The sequence below is a fragment of the Sminthopsis crassicaudata genome, chromosome 1 (genome assembly GCF_048593235.1).
Source record: "Sminthopsis crassicaudata isolate SCR6 chromosome 1, ASM4859323v1, whole genome shotgun sequence".
NCBI lineage: Eukaryota > Metazoa > Chordata > Mammalia > Dasyuromorphia > Dasyuridae > Sminthopsis > Sminthopsis crassicaudata.
In genome coordinates, this window is record NC_133617.1 from 557,084,578 (window position 1) to 557,101,978 (window position 17,401).

At 31.3% G+C, this 17,401-nt stretch overlaps 1 protein-coding gene across 12 annotated transcripts in view; it reads left to right on the forward strand.

The window, feature by feature from the left end:
• The window catches only part of ARB2A (ARB2 cotranscriptional regulator A), a 575,039-nt gene that overhangs the window by 136,340 nt on the left and 421,298 nt on the right, over window positions 1-17,401 (forward strand). For 6 of the 12 annotated variants that reach the window (XM_074282097.1, XM_074282092.1, XM_074282101.1 and 3 more), the window contains exons 5-6: window positions 6,982-7,047; window positions 14,278-14,469. The exons of 1 other annotated variant lie outside the window; for it this stretch is intronic. In XM_074282097.1, coding sequence (XP_074138198.1) covers window positions 6,982-7,047; window positions 14,278-14,469 — 258 coding nt within the window. The remainder of the gene's footprint in view (window positions 1-6,981; window positions 7,048-14,277; window positions 14,470-17,401) is intronic. 5 more of the 12 variants (XM_074282094.1, XM_074282098.1, XM_074282095.1 and 2 more) reach the window with 2 other exon arrangements.

Consider the following 17,401-nt stretch of genomic DNA (forward strand, 5'->3'; position numbering starts at 1 on the left):
TTTACTTTTTCTTCTTTTGTTGGCCTGAATTATTGCAATAGCATCCTAATTTGCATCACTTTCTCTTCCGTTTCTGAGCATTTCTTGACACGGTTGCCAAATTTATGTTCCCAAGACCAGTGCCATTCCCTGTTCATAAAGCTTCAGTGGCTTCCCATTGTTTCTCCTTGACCTCCTCAATCACCACAGAATTTTCAATCTTCCATTTCTGGAATATGGCTGGGTTCCCAGATTATGAGGAAATACTGGACCACCCAAAAAATTAGGGAAAGAAGAGGGGAGTGAGGAGAACCGGCAACGCTCTGCCCTGCTCTGCTCCTGTTCCTAGGGTTGCTTATTGGAAGAGATGAAATTCAAGTATTCTTCACTTTTTTTTTCTTTTAATTAAGTAATTTACTTACAAAGCATATGCAATGGTAATTTTTTTCAACATTGACCGTTACAAAACCTTTTGTTCCAAATTTTCCCCTCCTTACCCCCACCTCCTCCCTTAGCTGGCAGGTAGTCTAATACATGTTAAATATGTTGAAATACATATTAAATCCAATATACACACATATTCATACAGTTATCTTGCTGAACAAGAAAAATCAGATCAAGAAGGAAGGAAAAGAAAAGCTGAGAAAGAAAACAAAATGCAAGCAAATAACAACAGAGAGAGTGAGATTGCTATGTTGTATTCCACACACTGTTCCCACGGTTGTTTCTCTGGGTTTAAATGGCTCTCTTCATCACTGAACAAGTAGAACTGGTTTGAATCCAATCACTGTTGAAGAGAGCCACGTCCATCAGAATTGATCATCTTATAGTGTTGTTGGCGTGTATAATGATCTCCTGATTCTGCTTATTTCACTAAGCATCAGTTCGAACTGTAGGTCTCTCCAAGCCTTTCTGAAATCATACTGCTAGTCGTTCCTTATAGAACAATAGTATTCCATAACATTTTTATACCATAATTTATTAAGTGATTCTCCAATTGATGGGCATCCATTCAGTTTCCAGTTTCTTGCCATTACAAAGAGGGCTGCCACGAACATTTTTGCAATGTGGCTCCCTTTTCCTCCTTTAAAATCTCTTTAGGATATAATCCCAGTAGAAACACTGGATCAAAGGGTATACACAGTTTGATAACTTTTTAAGCATGGTTCCAAACTGCTCTCCAGAATGGTTGGATTCATTCACAGTTCCACCAACAATGTTATCAGTGTCCCAGTTTTCCCACATCCCCTCCAACATTTGTCATCTTTTCCTGTCATTTTACCCAATCTGAGAGTTGTGTAGTAGTATCTCAGAGTTGTCTTAATTTGCATTTCTCTGATCAGTAGTGATTTAGAGCACCTTTTCATGTGACTACATATAGTTTTAATTTCTTCATCTGAAAATTTTCTGTTCATATCCTTTGACCATTTATCAATTGGAGAATGACCTCCATTTTATTCAGTTCTTTATACATTTTAGAAATGGGGCCTTTATCAGACTTTGGATGTAAAAATGTTTTCCCAGTTGCTTCCCTTCTAATCTTGTCTGTATTAGTTTTGTTTGCACAAAAATGTTTTAATGTAATCACAATTATCCGTTTTGTGATCAATAATGATCTCTAGTTCTTCTTTGGTCACAAATTCATATCTTCTCCACAATTCTGAGAGGTAAAATATCCTATATTCTAATTTGTTTATAACATTATTCCTAAAAAAAAAAACCAACTAATTAATTAATTAAATTCATTTTTACAAAAATTTTATGATAGATAATTTAACAGCATTGACAATTGCACAACCTTTTCTTTCAACTTTTCCCCTCCTTCCCCCTCCCCCTTCCCCCAGATGGCAGGTTGACCAATACATGTTAAATATGTTAAAGTATAAGTTAAATATAATATATGTATACATGTCCTTACAGTTATTTTGCTGTACAATTAGCCTGTGAAGGAAATCAAAAATGTAGGCAGACAAAAATATAGGGATTAGGAATTCTATGTAGTGGTTCATAGTCATCTCCCAGAGTTCTTTTGCTGGGTGTAGCTGGTTCAATTCATTACTGCTCTATTGGAACTTATTTGGTTCATCTCATTGTTGAAGAGAGCGTAGTCCATCAGAATTGATCATCATATTGTTGTATAACATCATTCTTTATGTATCAATCATGAACCCATTTTGACCTTATCTTGGTAGTATATGGTGTTAGGTGTGGGTCTAAGCCTACTTTCTGCCATACTAGTTTCTAATTTTCCTAGCAGTTTTTGTCAAATAATGAATTCTTATCCCAAAAGCTGGGGCCTTTAGGTTTGTCAAATACTAGATTGCTTTAGTCATTGACTATTTTTGTTCTGTGAACCTAACCTATTCCACTGATCAACTTCTCTATTTCTTAGCCAGTACCAAATGGTTTTGGTGACCGCTGCTTTATAATATAGTTTTAGATCTGGTATAGCTAGGCTACCTTCATTTGCTTTTCTCTTCATTAATTCCTTTGAAATACTTGACCTTTTGTTCTCCCAGATGAATTTTGATATTAATTTTTCTAGGTCAATAAAATAGTTACTTGGGAGTTTGATTGATATAGCACTAAATAAATAGATTAGGGAGTATTGTCATCTTTATTATATTCACTCGGTTTATCTAAGACATTTGATATTTTTCCAATTGCTTAAATCTGACTTTTTTTGTGTGGAAAGTGTTTTGTAGTTTTGCTTATAGTTCCTGACCCTCCCTTGGCAGATAGATTCCCACATATTTTATACTATCAACAGTCGTTTTAAATGGAATTTCTCTTTGTATCTCTTGCTATTGGATTTTGTTGGTGATGTATAAGAAAGCTGATGATTTATGTGGATTAATTTTGTGTCTTGCAACTTTGCTAAAGTTGTGGATTATTTCTAATAGCTTTTTAGTTGATTCTCTGGGTTCTCTAAGTATAGCATCATATCATCTGCAAAGAGTGATAATTTGTTTTCCTCATTACCTACTCTTAATTGTTATGGGCCAGAACTGTACTTAAAACAAGGATTTTTACAAGGTGCTAAGTCAATGGAATTGATAAAGACAATGGTTATCTAATTTAGCATGATGATTAATAGTTCTCTAACTAACTCTAACAGTATGATTGATTTAATCTTACAACAAATAATGGTTTTCTAGTGATATAATGATTGGTTTATACTCAGTGTAGAGCATATAAACTGGGTTGCAGAGCCAGATTTATTCAGAGCCAGAGAAGACAAAGGACTAGAGGTGGGAGCTCAAGCTCTAGGAGCCAAGGAGAGAGATTCATTCCATCTTTGGTTAGGCTTTCCTGGGGAATCTATACTTTTGTTGGTATTCTTCTATTTCACTTAGGTTATCAAATTTATTGGCATAAAATTGGGCAAAGTAACTCCTAATTATTGTTCTAATTTCCTCTTCATTGGTGGATAATTCTTCCTTTTCATTCTTGAGACTTAACAATTTGATTTTCCTCTTTCCTTTTTGTAATCAAATTAACTAAAGGTTTATCTATTTTGTTTGTTTTTTTTTTTTCATAAAATCAACTCAGTTTTATTTATTAATTCAATAGTTTTTTAATTTCAATTTTATTGATCTCTCCTTTTATTTTTAGAATTTCAAATTTAGTATTTGATTGGGGGATTTTAATTTGTTCTTTTTCTAGCCTTTTTAGTTGCAAAGCCAATTAATTGATCTTCTCTTTCTCTATTTTATGCAATTAAGCATCTAGAGATATAATTATTACCTCTTTAGCTGCATCCCACACATTTTGGTACATTGTCTCATTATTGTCATTCTCTTGCATAAAATTATTGATTATGTCTATGATTTGCTGTTTCACCCATTCATTCTTTAGGATGAGGTTATTTAGTTTTTAATTACTTTTTGGTCTATTTTCCCCTAGCCTGTAATGTAATTTTTATTGCATTGCGATCTGAAAAAAATTGCATTTACTATTTCTGCCTTTCTGCATTTAATTTTGAGGACTTTTTGTCCTAATATATGGTCAATTTTTGTATAGGTTCCATGAACTGCTGAGAAAAAAGTATACTCCTTTTTGTCTCCATTCAATTTTCTTTAAAGATCTATAATATCTAGCTTTTCTAGTATTCTATTTACCTCTTTATCTTATTTATTATTTATTTTGTGATTTGATTTATCTAGTTCTGAGAGAGCAAGGTTGAGATCTCCAAGTATTATAGTTTTGCTGTCTATTTCTTTTTGCAACTCTCTCAAGTTCTCCTTTAGGAATTTAGATGCTACATCACTTGGTGCATATATATTTAATATTGATATTGCTTCATTATCTAAGGTACCCTTTAGCAAGATAGTTTCCATTCTTATCTCTTTTGATTAGATCAACTTTTGCTTTTGCTTGATCTGAGATCAGGATGGCTACCCCTGCTTTTTTTTTTTATTTCACCTGAAGCATAATAGATTTTTTTCAGCCTTTTACGTTTACTCTATGTGTATAGCTCTGTTTTAAATGTGTTTCTTGTAAACAACATATTGCAGGATTCTGGCTTTTAATCCAGTCTGCTATCCACTTACATTTTATGGGAGAGTTCACACCATTCACATTTACACTAAAAACTACTAATTCTGTATTTCCTGCCAAATTATTAACTTCAAATAATACTTTTCTCTTTCCTTTTCCCCTTTTCTTCCTCCCTAGTGTTTTACTTGTGAGCACTACTTGACTCAAGCAGTCCTCCCCCTTTAGAGAACCTCCCTCATTTTTATACCCTTCCCCTCCTATTTCTGTTTTTCCTTCTATTTAACATACCCCTTCCCTTTTTGCTTTTCCCCTCCCACTTTCCTATAAGGTAAGAGAAGTTTCTTGGTGAATCCAAATATATCTAATATTCTTTTTTTTTTTAAATCAAATCTAACAAGAGTTAAGACATAATATTTGTCACCCTTCCTTCTTTCCCTCAAGTATCGTAGGTTTTCTTTGTCTCTTCCAGAGATGTGACTTTCTTCATTTTGCCTCTACTTTCTCCTTTTTTGTCTGTTATAATCTCCTTTCTACCTTTAGTTTCTTTTTTTATAGTATAGCAGTAAAATCAGATTATACATGTATTTTCTTTGTTATACCCATAACAGAAATAATTCTTAGGAGTTTTTTTTTTTTTCCTTTTTATCTTTTTATACTTCTCTTGAGTTTTATATTTGGAGGGCAAATTTTTTGTTTAGCTCTGATCTTTTCATCAAAAATAAATGGAATTCACCAGTTTTATTGAATGTCCATCTTCTTCTTTGAAAGAAAATGCTCAGTTTAGCTGGGTAATTTATTCTTGATTGCATTTCAGCTTCCTTTCCCATTTGGAATATTAGATTCCCGGTCCTTCAATCCTTTAAAGTGGAAGCTTCTAGATCCTGAGTAATCCTTATTGTGGCTCCTCGGTAGTTGAATTATTTCTTTCTGGGTGCTGTAATATTGTAATCCTTGGCCCGATAGTTCTGAAATTTAGCCATAATATTCCTTGGGGCTTTAATTTTGGATCTTTTCCTTGGGGTAAATTATTTCAATAGTCACATTATTTTCTGTGACTTCTGGGCAGTTCTCTTTGATGATTTCCTGAAAAATAGTGTCTAAGCTCTTTTTTCCATCATGGATTTCAGGGAGTCCAATAATCCTTAGATTGTCTCTCCTAAATCTATTTTCCAGATCAGTTGTTTTCCCAATTAGATATTTTATATATTTTTATATTTTTTCTTTTTTTTTTCCTTTTTTTGTTTTTTGTTTTTTGTTTTTTGTTTTGCCTGACTGATTCTTCTTGTCTTGTTGAGTCATTCATTTACATTTGTTCAGTTCTGAATTTTAGTGAATTATTTTATTCATTTACTTTTTTTTTTTTTTTTTTTTTTTTTTGTAATTGTCCAATTGAATTTTTAAATGAATTGTTCTGTGGAATTTTTTCCATTTCACAAAATCTGGTTTTTAAGGAGTTATTTTCTTTTTCCATTTTACAAATTCTGTTTTTCTGGGAATTGTTTTCTTTTCCATTTTATTAAATCTATCTTTTAATGAGTTACATGCCTTTTCTAAAACCTCTTGCAAAATTTTCTTTTCCTTTTCCCACTTTTCTTCTAGCTCTCTTTAAGATCTTTTTAAATTTCTTCTAAGAGAGCCTGTGATGGGGATCAAATTATATCATGCTTTGGGGTTTCATGTGGAGACAATCTGCCTTTAGTCTCCTCAGGGTTTGATACCTATTCTTCTCTTTCACCAAATAAGCTGTATATTGTAAGAGTTCTCTTTACTGTTTTACTCAGTTTTCAAAAAAAGTTAAGGTCTGCTTTTAGGGAAGACAAGCTTCCTCTACAAGTGGTGACTTCCTCTATAATGGCTGTAGCTGGGCTGGTTCAGTGCTGTTCTCTTCTGGTGCTGGGTGGCGTGACCAGGTTTTTTGAGATTCTGGCATTTTGGTGTTCAATATTGACTTTTGTATTCTTGTTAGATGTTTTGTAACTTCTCTGCTGATCTAGTGGCTTGCAGCCAGGGAAGAGTAGCCAACATTGGTGCTGTGGTTCCTCCCTGTACATTCTCCCTCAGGCAGAGTCTGCACTGCCCAGGATTCTGCACTGTTTGTGCTCAAGTTTGTTTTCAGCTGCTTGTGCTAGCTGCCTCCGTCCCATTAATGATTGAAATAGGTCTTTTCTGGCAATCTTCTAAATTATCTTCTGTTGACAATTTGTTGCCTTCCCAATATTTGTGGGTTCTGCCGGTCCAGAGCTAATTTAGAGACTGGATTTGCCGATTAGTCTGAGGGTTGTAGGAAAAGGTAAGGGAGAAACTCCAACATCTTTGCTCTGCCCCCCGAAAAAAGTATTCTTGGTTCTTGAGATTGACTCTCTTCAGTGATGTGCTAGCTCTTAGATGTTAAGGATAAAATAAAATCATGTATGTATATTCATAATACGCTGATTACATGAATTTTGTTAATGGATAAGAATGCATCAGGTTTTAATATGTTTTTAACTTTTTTCCTCCCAGATCATTACTAAATATGTGTATGAGCTCTTGGAAAAGGATTGCAAATTGAAAAAAGTCTCACTTCCAGTAAGTTATTGTTTTAAGTTATTCCTGTTTATATTTCCAGATGTAACTTTTACTTAAGAAAAAAAAAAAACTTTTAAAAATCTTAATTTCTTACAATGGATTTTATCACATTCATGACACTTATTTCAGAATAGATTTTTTTTAAAGATGCCTTCCAACATAATGTTACATTGTACCTTTGGGGAAAATAGTATAGTGTTAGAGTAAATTTACTCTATGTACATTGAAATAGGATATTATTTTCTCTGACTTTTATAAAAAGTATGTGAAGTGTTCAAGTAATTAATTTTTATTATTCTTTAATCCAGAGATTCTCATCTTTAAAAAATAATGATAGACACTCAATGAACAATTGAACTACACTTTGCCCTGTCCTTTTTTCTGATTGGCATAAGTATTTTTGTATTTCAAAAGAACAGCCTTCATTTAAGAATCTGTTTAAAAATTCTTCCTTTGCCTTTAAAATAAAAATAATTTTGTTTTCTCAGATAATTTCCTGATTTCTCCATTTTTTTCCCTAGCTTTTCCCCCAGTTTTTATTTGATGTGCAGGATTAGTGCTCACCTTTTGTGAGAATTGAATACTTGGCTGAAATTGTTGTACATTGTTATGCTGTTGAGGTAAAGATTTAAGAATTTTTTTTAATTCGATTTTGTAAGCGACTCATCTTATCTTTTAGAGCAAAGTGTAAAATGTCAAATTTTATGCATATTTCCTTTTCTGAAGAGGAAGTTTGCCTATATAGTTAGTATCTTGATGTTCTTTCTCACTAATAGTTTAGGCTGTGACACATAAATGCCCTAATAATAATAACATTTATGTGTTTGCAGTATTTTATAACTTAAAAAGTGGTCTTATATATCCTGACTTGATCATCACAATAATCTTGTATAATTTATTCTATCTCTGCTACAGGTGAGAAAATTTGGTCTCAGTAACGTCAAGAGTGACTTGACCAAGGTTTTGTTCAGCTACTCAGAGAGCTGAGACTCCCAATCTTTCTATTCTGAACCAAATGCTTTCCATTATATCAAACTAAGAAATGATGATTTTGTAGGTCTTTTAATTTTCATTAAATTTATCATTGATAGAATTTAAACTTTTTGTGAAGTACCAAAATTAATGATTTTTTTATTATATTACAGTGAAAAAGTTTTAGTATTAGATTATGAATGTAGAGGACTGAAACTTCGAAAAGGTATGCTTGAATCAGACAGCAGAACACAAAGCTAATTACCTATTTGATGTGAGATAATGGCTATATAAGCACATTTAGATGAGATGGTGGTATGACTCCTTTTCTCACCATTGGTGCTTGCTGAATGTTTTGGTGGTGAGGCAAGGATTTGGAGGGTTGGAGGAGAGAAATCAAAGTCACTTGGCTTCAGGATGAGGAGGAGAAAAGCTGGAGACTCTGGACTCCAGAATCGAGGATACATCTTTGGCAAGCCACATAGCAACTTGCCTGCCTCCTTCACTTCTCCTGACTCTGACTGATCCTGAGAATCTCCAATGAGCTTCTCTGGACATTACAATGGAGGTCTTGTCATGGATTCTTTTAAATTGAAGAATGTGAAAATATCATAATAATTGCTTCCTTTTTGCCCCTAAATTTGATAGTATATTATAGAACTTAGATAAACTTGGTTTTATTCTTTGTAGGGCCCCAAAAGCTCAAAGGACTACCCCCTTTTCTAGCTGCTTTTTATTATGTATATAACCATAAGCTTTAATTTAATTCACAACTCAATTGCTTTCTGAAATACAAACCAAATTCTTTGTACATAGAAAACACATTTGTTTTCCAACTAATCTCTCCAAGTCTTCTTTTGGTTCATATTCCTCCCTCCAGTTTTAAGAGTTTCTCAGGTTTGATCTTAAAAAACTAAGGCTAGCTCTTCTCTTCAAATGTAATTCCAGATATTACCACCTTCTCTACTCTGCCCTTACCTCCAGTTCATCCTGTTTTTCTCAATAACTGTGAAAAATCACCCAATTTATCCCACCTTTCTCTCTCTTCCAATATCCAATTTTGCCTGATGAAGCTGAATATATATATTCAACTTTAGAGGTTTTCTGAGAACTTATCAGGATTTCAAGTCCTAATTTCTCTGGGTTTACCTTCCTTAAATTATGAAGTATATTATTTTAGGATTACCAGATTTTCTTACATTAGGATAAATAATTTACTTTAATGACCCCACATTTATAATGATTGAACTCCTCCATAATGATTGAATCATTTAACTGTTCAACAATTAGTATTGTTGTGACCACTTTAAACTCTTAACCATTTCCAATGTTCATTGAATGATAATGCTAGCATATGTGATTATTAAAGTAGAATGAGTATTTGTAGTTTTAAAAAAGAATCTAAGATGACTCCATAAGATATAAATTTATAGATATTAGTTTTTCTCTGAATATAACCAAAATATTAATAATAGGTCATTATGTTTTAGTTTAGATATTACCTAAAACTGGAGCTTTCCTTTCTTCAAGTTATAATATATTCTGTTGTGTTTAGGACAAGTAGAAATGACACCCAAATCTGATTACTTCAGTAAATCTTCCAGGCTTAAAAAAAAATCCATTGTTTTCTTCTGAACTTATAGTTGAGCTTCTGTAGTGGGAGATTTCTTTAGTTTGAATGAGATTTTACATATATATATATATATATATATATATATATATATATATATATATATATATATATATATATATATATATATATGTGTGTGTGTGTGTGTGTGTGTGTGTGTGTGTGTGTGTGTGTATGTATACATATGTACACACACACATACATATACACACCTTGATGATAGCAGAATTTCTGGCATTGCTTGAGCCTTTTGTGTTAGAAATTTAGAGCTCTTTTCTTAGAAAAGCAGAATAGTTGGCTAAGAATCTTAATATTATTCCTTTCTCTAAAACTAGATTTAAACAACTTAGAGATTAAGTTTATTAATTATTCTTTATATGGTATTTTTTTTGAGAACTTACAGGATTTTAAAGTAAAAGGCATAACAATACCCCTAATAATCTTTACTGGTGTATTGTTGGTGATTTGTTTCTTGATTTTACATTCTTTCTCATAGTTTTCTCAGTTGCATTTCACCCAGTACTATGATAACCATGTTTCTAGATGAATAGAAGTTCTCAGTTGTATTTTTAGCCTGTCAGTGTTGCTTTGATATTAACCAAAATCACAGATGAGTAAAGTGAGGCCAAATGTCCCTCATTTTAGGGACTGAATAACACCACTTTTGCTCATTTTCAGGCCCTGCTAGCTTGGATCATAAGAGACCAGGGCTGGATATTGAACCCGGTCTCCTGAAAGGTAGTGTAGAGTAAGTGACACTGAGCCAGTTGGCATGCTTTTCTAGTATGTTTTGATGCTGATGCTGAACTTAGTTTATAAGAATATAGTAAATATAGTGTTGCTTATGTGAAAGAATATGCATATTATCTTTGGAGTTAAATCTGTTGTGATTCATTGTGAGATTTAATAGAGTTTGGTAATTCCAAAGGGGGAAAAAAATGACAATACTGCATGAAATATTTTCCCCCCTCTATAATATATCACATACTAAATTTAAAAATCATCCTGGTTACCAATGAATAGACTAAAAATGTATTTTAAAAAACTTTTTTTATGGAAATTTGATGTCAATCTGAATGGAAGTTAGTGAAACATAGCTGAAAAAATATTAGAAAATTTAAATTTATTGCCTATTCATTTTCTATTTGTATAGATTATTGACTTAAATAAGGCAGCTAAATAAGATTACAAAATAATATTTTATTCATCAAATTATATTCTGATACGAAAATCATCATTAATACAGTTCAAAACAATTCAAAACTGAATCATTAACAGCTACAAATTGCTCTGTGTAGTCTCTCTGTGAGTAGACTAAATATTATGTGAAGTTGATTTGCCAATAAAGTGAGGCTGTACAAAAGAATGACCTTTATGTGCATTCCTTAGTGAAAGCTTTGTTTAACGAATAATCACTGTTTGAAGATAAATTAGTTTTTTGGGGAAAAAAAAAGTGAGGGTTTTTCTCAAAATTTAATTAGGGTTAAGAAATGAAATTTGGAAAAAATTATATTTTCATAATAATACTTTATATTTTAGAGTTAGTTCAATTAAAGTATATCATAAGTAATTTTTAACAAGTTTATTGGTTCAGAGTGGTGTATTAAAATGAGGGGGAAAATAAATCTACTATCATCAGTAGTTCATTTTCCTGTCCTTAAATCATGCATAAATCATTTTTCATTTACTTTTAATTGTCTTAACTTCATTAAATATTTTAATTGTCTTTCAACGTCTAGTTCTCCCTTTACTTAACTAAAAGGAATATGTTAATTTTGACTTGGTTACTTTCAAAAATCTTTCTGCATAACTTTTTTTTTAAAAAGAGTACAATTATATTTTTGCATCCTAAAGAAAGTTAACTTTTTCATATTAAATTTATTACTTGGGACTTTTAGAAACTCAGTATTATCAATGTATGACAAAAATTGATTCAAAGTCCTTTGCTGCCCCCCCCCCCCCAAAAAAAAAGAAAGAAAGAAAGAAAGAAAAAAAAATGACGGGCTATAATTAAAAAAAAAAAAGAATTGAAAAACTGAATAGTAGTTGGGATCAGAAACAAGAACCTTGTTGATAAATTCTCTCATTTTAGTAATTACAATCCTTATTGACTTTTATTAGAGGATTATGGATACTACAATTTTTTCATGTTTGATAAGGGAGTGGCTAGAAATGTCTCATTTAAAAGTCTTAACTGATGTACAATGAAAACTGACAGCTATGTTATTTTCACCATTTGTTTTCTCATATCTTTGTAATTCATGCTTCTATTCTCTGTGTATTATATGCTTCTCAGTAGGAGTCATATTTATTTCATCTGTTATTTTTTCCTTTGTTTTTATTCTTTTTCTTTGTTATTTTCTGTGTTTTCAGTCATATCCATATTTATCATTTGTTGTTGCTGGTTGTAGATACCCAGTGCATGTACAATTGATGTCATTTTGCTAAATTTCATTCCTGTACTATTGGACAGTTACTAATAATGAGGTGATCATTATTCCTCTTTAATATTTCTCACATATGTAGTCTTTTACTTTCAAACTGCCTTGTGGTTATGCATTTATTAATCCTCTTAATATGCTTTCTGAAATAAGAAAGTATTCTCTCCACTGGTGAGAGGAACATCAACTAATCTGATTGAAAATATAATCCGCCTCAGAAGTCAGTGACAAAGCTTGGCTAGGGTCCTGGATCTATTAGTTCCTTTTTTAGATTATTTGATCTGACTATTTGGATTCTTGATTTTTCTCCATGTGAGACAATGAAAAGAAATCTTTAATATTTTAATATAGTCTAACATAGTTGATATTTTAAAAATTTGTTTATATAGATACTATACTATAAAACCATTGAAAACTGATAAGATTATTTGAAAAGTAAAGAATTTGAAATATAACATAGTTTTAAAGTTTTTTTTTCTTTTTTGTTTTTATTGCTCTGTGGTGGCAATAACAATAAAAGCTAAGAAACCAAGAGTATTTTTTGACCTTTGCAACTGTTTCTGAAATTTTCATCTTACAATCCATTGTTATTAATAAAGAAGTTTAAAAGATCCTGTTATCCAACACATAAACTAACTTTTAAAAACTGAAACTTTCCAACAAATTAGCATTTGTTTTGTCTTTTTTTTTTTTTTTTTTTTTTTTTAATTTTTGTAGGAGGTATACTGGCTACCGTGATTCTTAGAGTCCAGTTTTATCTGAGTTTGTTAATATTATAAAGCAGTAGTAACTAGTGAATTTAGAAGTAACTTTCATATTCCTCAGTTTCTGCTTATTATGCTTGAATAACACTTAAGGAGGATATCTAGGCTGGATGTTACAGCTCCACCACAGTAGAGCTATTGGTGCTGTAAATGGTGATACATAGAAGTTGGTTCATTCCCTAGCTATCTTTCTCTTTAGTAGTCAGTAGCATCAGACAATTCATTGAACACAAGGTTTTTTTTTTTTTTTTTTCTTTTTCTTCAGGCTGGGGTTAAGTGACTTGCCCAGGGTCACACAGCTAGAAAGTATTAAGTGTCTGAGACCAGATTTGAACTGGAGTCCTCCTGAATTCAAGGCTGGTGCTCTATCCACTGCACCACCTAGCTGCCCCCAGACAATTCATTGAAAATGAAATTAATTGTTGTATCAGAGTATTAAAATATATAATGTATATATAATTTGCAAAAATGCTTTATCCCATTTCTCACAACAATCTTATGAAGTATGTAATAAGCTATTATATCCTCTTTACAGATAAAGAAACTGAAGCTGATTGAGGTTATGATCACATAATTAGTAATTTGGGGTGGGAGTGGGCGGGTCAGGATTTAAACTCAGCTGTTTTGAATCCAAATTCATTGTACTTTCTATTACATTACACTGTAAGGTCAACTTTTATATTAAACACATATCAAAGTCTCAAGTTTTTCATGGAAAAATTCATGTTGTCTTTTCTTTGGGGTTGATTTATGTGCTATAATATAGTTCTCACAGGGCTGAGAAATTTCTTTTTAAAATTATCTTCCAGCAAGTTAATTATCCTTCAGAGAATGGTATGACTAGAAGATCTATCAGCTAATATTGAATATCATAAAATTATAGATCTATATCATAGATAACCAGTGAATAAATGCAGATAATTGAGTGGGCTTATAATTCTGATTCATGAATTAATTCCTACATATATAGAGAACAGGGAACATTGGATATTATAGAAGTTGCGTTAGATGACAATCAACTTTTGGGAAGTTTTCAATAACTTTCTACTGTTCCACTAGGTATTAGTTATTGCTTCTAGCAAAAAAAAAAAAAAAAGACTTTTTTTCTCCATCTACAAATATAATTCCTTTTTGGATCACTTTTTCCTGTAAATAAACAAATAAATAAAAGACATTTAGAGCCTCTTTTCCTTCTTTATAACATCATCCTAAAGAACTTCATTATTCCTTTCTTATTTCTTAATCTAAAAATGTAATTTAAGTTTCACATGAATGTTTTATATTGTAAGCTATTTCACAGATCTGTGATGTCACTATAATCTGTGGGTATCTTTTTATAGTTTATAAAAGCAGCCATTAGTTTCTTTTTATTACATAAACTTAATATTTGCACTCACTATTTAATTTTTTTTTTTAATTACAGGTAGATGCTACTGAGAGTGAACCAAAGAATTTTATCTTTATGAGTGAGGATGCAATGACTAATCCAGACAAACTGATGATTTTAATTCATGGTAGTGGTGTTGTCAGGGCAGGTCAATGGGCTAGAAGGCTTATTATAAATGAAGATCTGGACAGTGGCACACAGATACCTTATATTAAGAGAGCTATGGATGTAAGTGAAATTATTTCTTTTTTGTTATTTTTAGTTCTAGTTTTATTGTGTATTACAAATTATATTTTAAGTTTTATTTAGTTTCATTAAATGTGTGTGTTGAATATTTTAACATGTCTTGGAATACATGTTAATCTTCAAATTATAATTAATTTTCTTACATGAAACATTGTATTATCTTGTTATTAAAGAAAGAAAAGTAAGGGAATAGGAACTAAAAATGTTTCTTTAGAAAATTCTCCCTTCAGTGGAGATTTAACATTCTCAATTTTTCTTATATTTCTTTCTATCATATTCATCTATTTGAAATACAAATCAATGAGTACTTTTTTGGGGGGGAATGTCACTCACTTAAATGCAGCCAGTATACATAATACTAGACATTATGTTTGGTGCTGGAAAGATAAAGAGAAAAATGAGACATTCCCTGCTCTCAAAGAGCTTACTTTTTACTGGAGGAAACAGCATTTATGCAGATAAGTACAAAATTGAAAACACGTTTTACAGGAACATCAATATAAGCTTTACTGAACTGTTGCTTCCTAGAATTTAAAACCAAATAAATCTTATTCCTTGATAGAAAAATGCTGAGTTAATTTTACTATTTATACCCTTTTATAAAAAGAAACAAAACTATATTTTTAGTATCTTGATTCACTTTTAGACAAGTCTCAAATAAAATATTCTTAGGGAATGACAAAGAAAAATAAAATTGTAAATTACATATTTATCTACTTATTCATTTGAAAATAACCTTTTTTAGAAAAGATATTTACTGGGGGCAGCTAGGTGGTGCAGTGGATAGAGCACCAGCCCTGAATTCAGGAGGACCTGAGTTCAAATCTAGTCTCAGACACTTAACACTTCCTAGCTGTGTGACCCTGGGCAAGTTACTTAACCCTGGGGGGAGGGGAGGAATAAGTGATTATAAGCAAATGAGATTAATAAAGCATTTAAAAAAAAAGGTATTTATTGTAAAATTCAGATATTTTCCTTGTAACATTTAAGTTTTTTTTGTTCTATCTTGTCATGCAATTGTTCATATCACTGTCTTCTTGTATTTTGTCACTTCATTCATATGAACTGCAAACTTTTTTGGGGGGAAGCACAAAGTTTATTTTTATATGCAAAAATAGAGACTTTCATAGAATAAAGTAAAATTATATCTTATTTAAAAGTTTATGGAATATCTTTGTCAGCTTTTTTATTCATTAAATATATTAAATCGTGTTGGATGATTTTGCCTTTGACTTGACTAGTAAAAACTAATAACTAAATAGTGTTTTGAGATTAAATACCTTTTAGTTTTGAAAAGGCTTACAGAAATGCAAATTGTATCAGACTGTTTTTAATTCTAATGACTTATTATGCTTTTTTTACATTTTGAAATGAATGATGCTGTAGACAGTCTTTGTATTTAAGTAAAATATTCCTTACGAAATCATATTTTGGAACCTTATTTGACAAAGGAAGTAAAATATTTTTACCTATATTTTGGGAATAGAAGAACCCTGAATGATGATTTCATTAATTTTGAAAACTCCTAATTCCTAATGTGGGAAATCCCTTCTTTGATATAAATTAGTAATTTGTCCATAACTTCTAATCTTCAAGGGTTGTTTGCTATGCTGAGAGAGCTGCGATGTTTGAACTTGAGACTTTAGGACACCAAGGCTGCACTGTACTTATTACATATGATTTCTCTCATTTGATTCAATAATAAATGTACATTTTCTGGAGAACTAATGATCTGAATATGCTTTCCATAGACACTATTTATTACAATGTATACTTTATTACTTTATGCCATTGATATTTTTTTATTATGTCTCAATATCTCTGTTGATAGGTTCTGCCATATTGTCAGCAATCTTTAAAATTTGTGCTTCTAAAATAAAGTATTTTGATTATATGCTTAAATTTGCTTTAGTAATTGATCTATCATTAGAAGCCATGTGTGTCATTTTCTAATATACCTAGTTGTAAGGATGATATTTGGGGAATGAGGCAAACAGATTCTCCCCTTACCTTATCTTTTCCTCTTATTAAATAGTATACCAAATAGAAGAAAAGAAATGGTTTGTGTCACTGAAGGTTGAGAGCTATTCTTTCTATTCAAAATGGTACTGGTGATATACTTAAGAGTGATAGTTGCCCACTGTTTAGACAATTCCTATCTTATTTCCAGGAAAGCTTGGCAGCTTATATATGATATCTTGGCAAAAATAAGAAACCATTAGAATGATTTGTAGTAGTGGTTCATTTTTACAAACTGTGTAGATTGTTTACCTCATCTTTTTTTTTTTTTTTAATAGCTGTATATATACATTATCTTTTATTTATAAATTGAAGTCCCTTAGTTCACATTTAAGAGACTGATTATTTTGTCTTAGGTACTTGTCCTACAGACTTGGAGCTTAAAAATTTCAGTTTATAAATTAGAAATTGTTCTTTACAAGGACTTTTTCTGAACAAAATAGAGTTCATAGAATACTTATTTTGGCTTCTCTCTGCAATTATATCTTTAAAAAAATGATAAGCAGTATATATTGTTTCATATTTAAATAGATACTGCTCTAAAATAGATATTGCTTTGGAGTTGGTCAATATTGTCTATGTTTCCTGATATTACTAATAATTCTAATTCCATAATTGTGAGTTTCCATTGTCATTTTTTGACTGAGGGTGGGGCATTTGATTTGGAAATGGTGACATTGGCTTTATATAACCCAAGAGGATTATATAAACTGGGGATCTTTTAAGATCATCTAATCCAGACTTTTGTCCACAGATATCTTAGACTGATGAAAATTTTATCAAGCATGTTGTTTCATAGCCTTTCTTAGCAAATCATTCTGATATTTAAGGATACCAACAAGCATTTATTAACATCACTCTTAAATACTGATTTTTATATCTGATTCCTTAAATG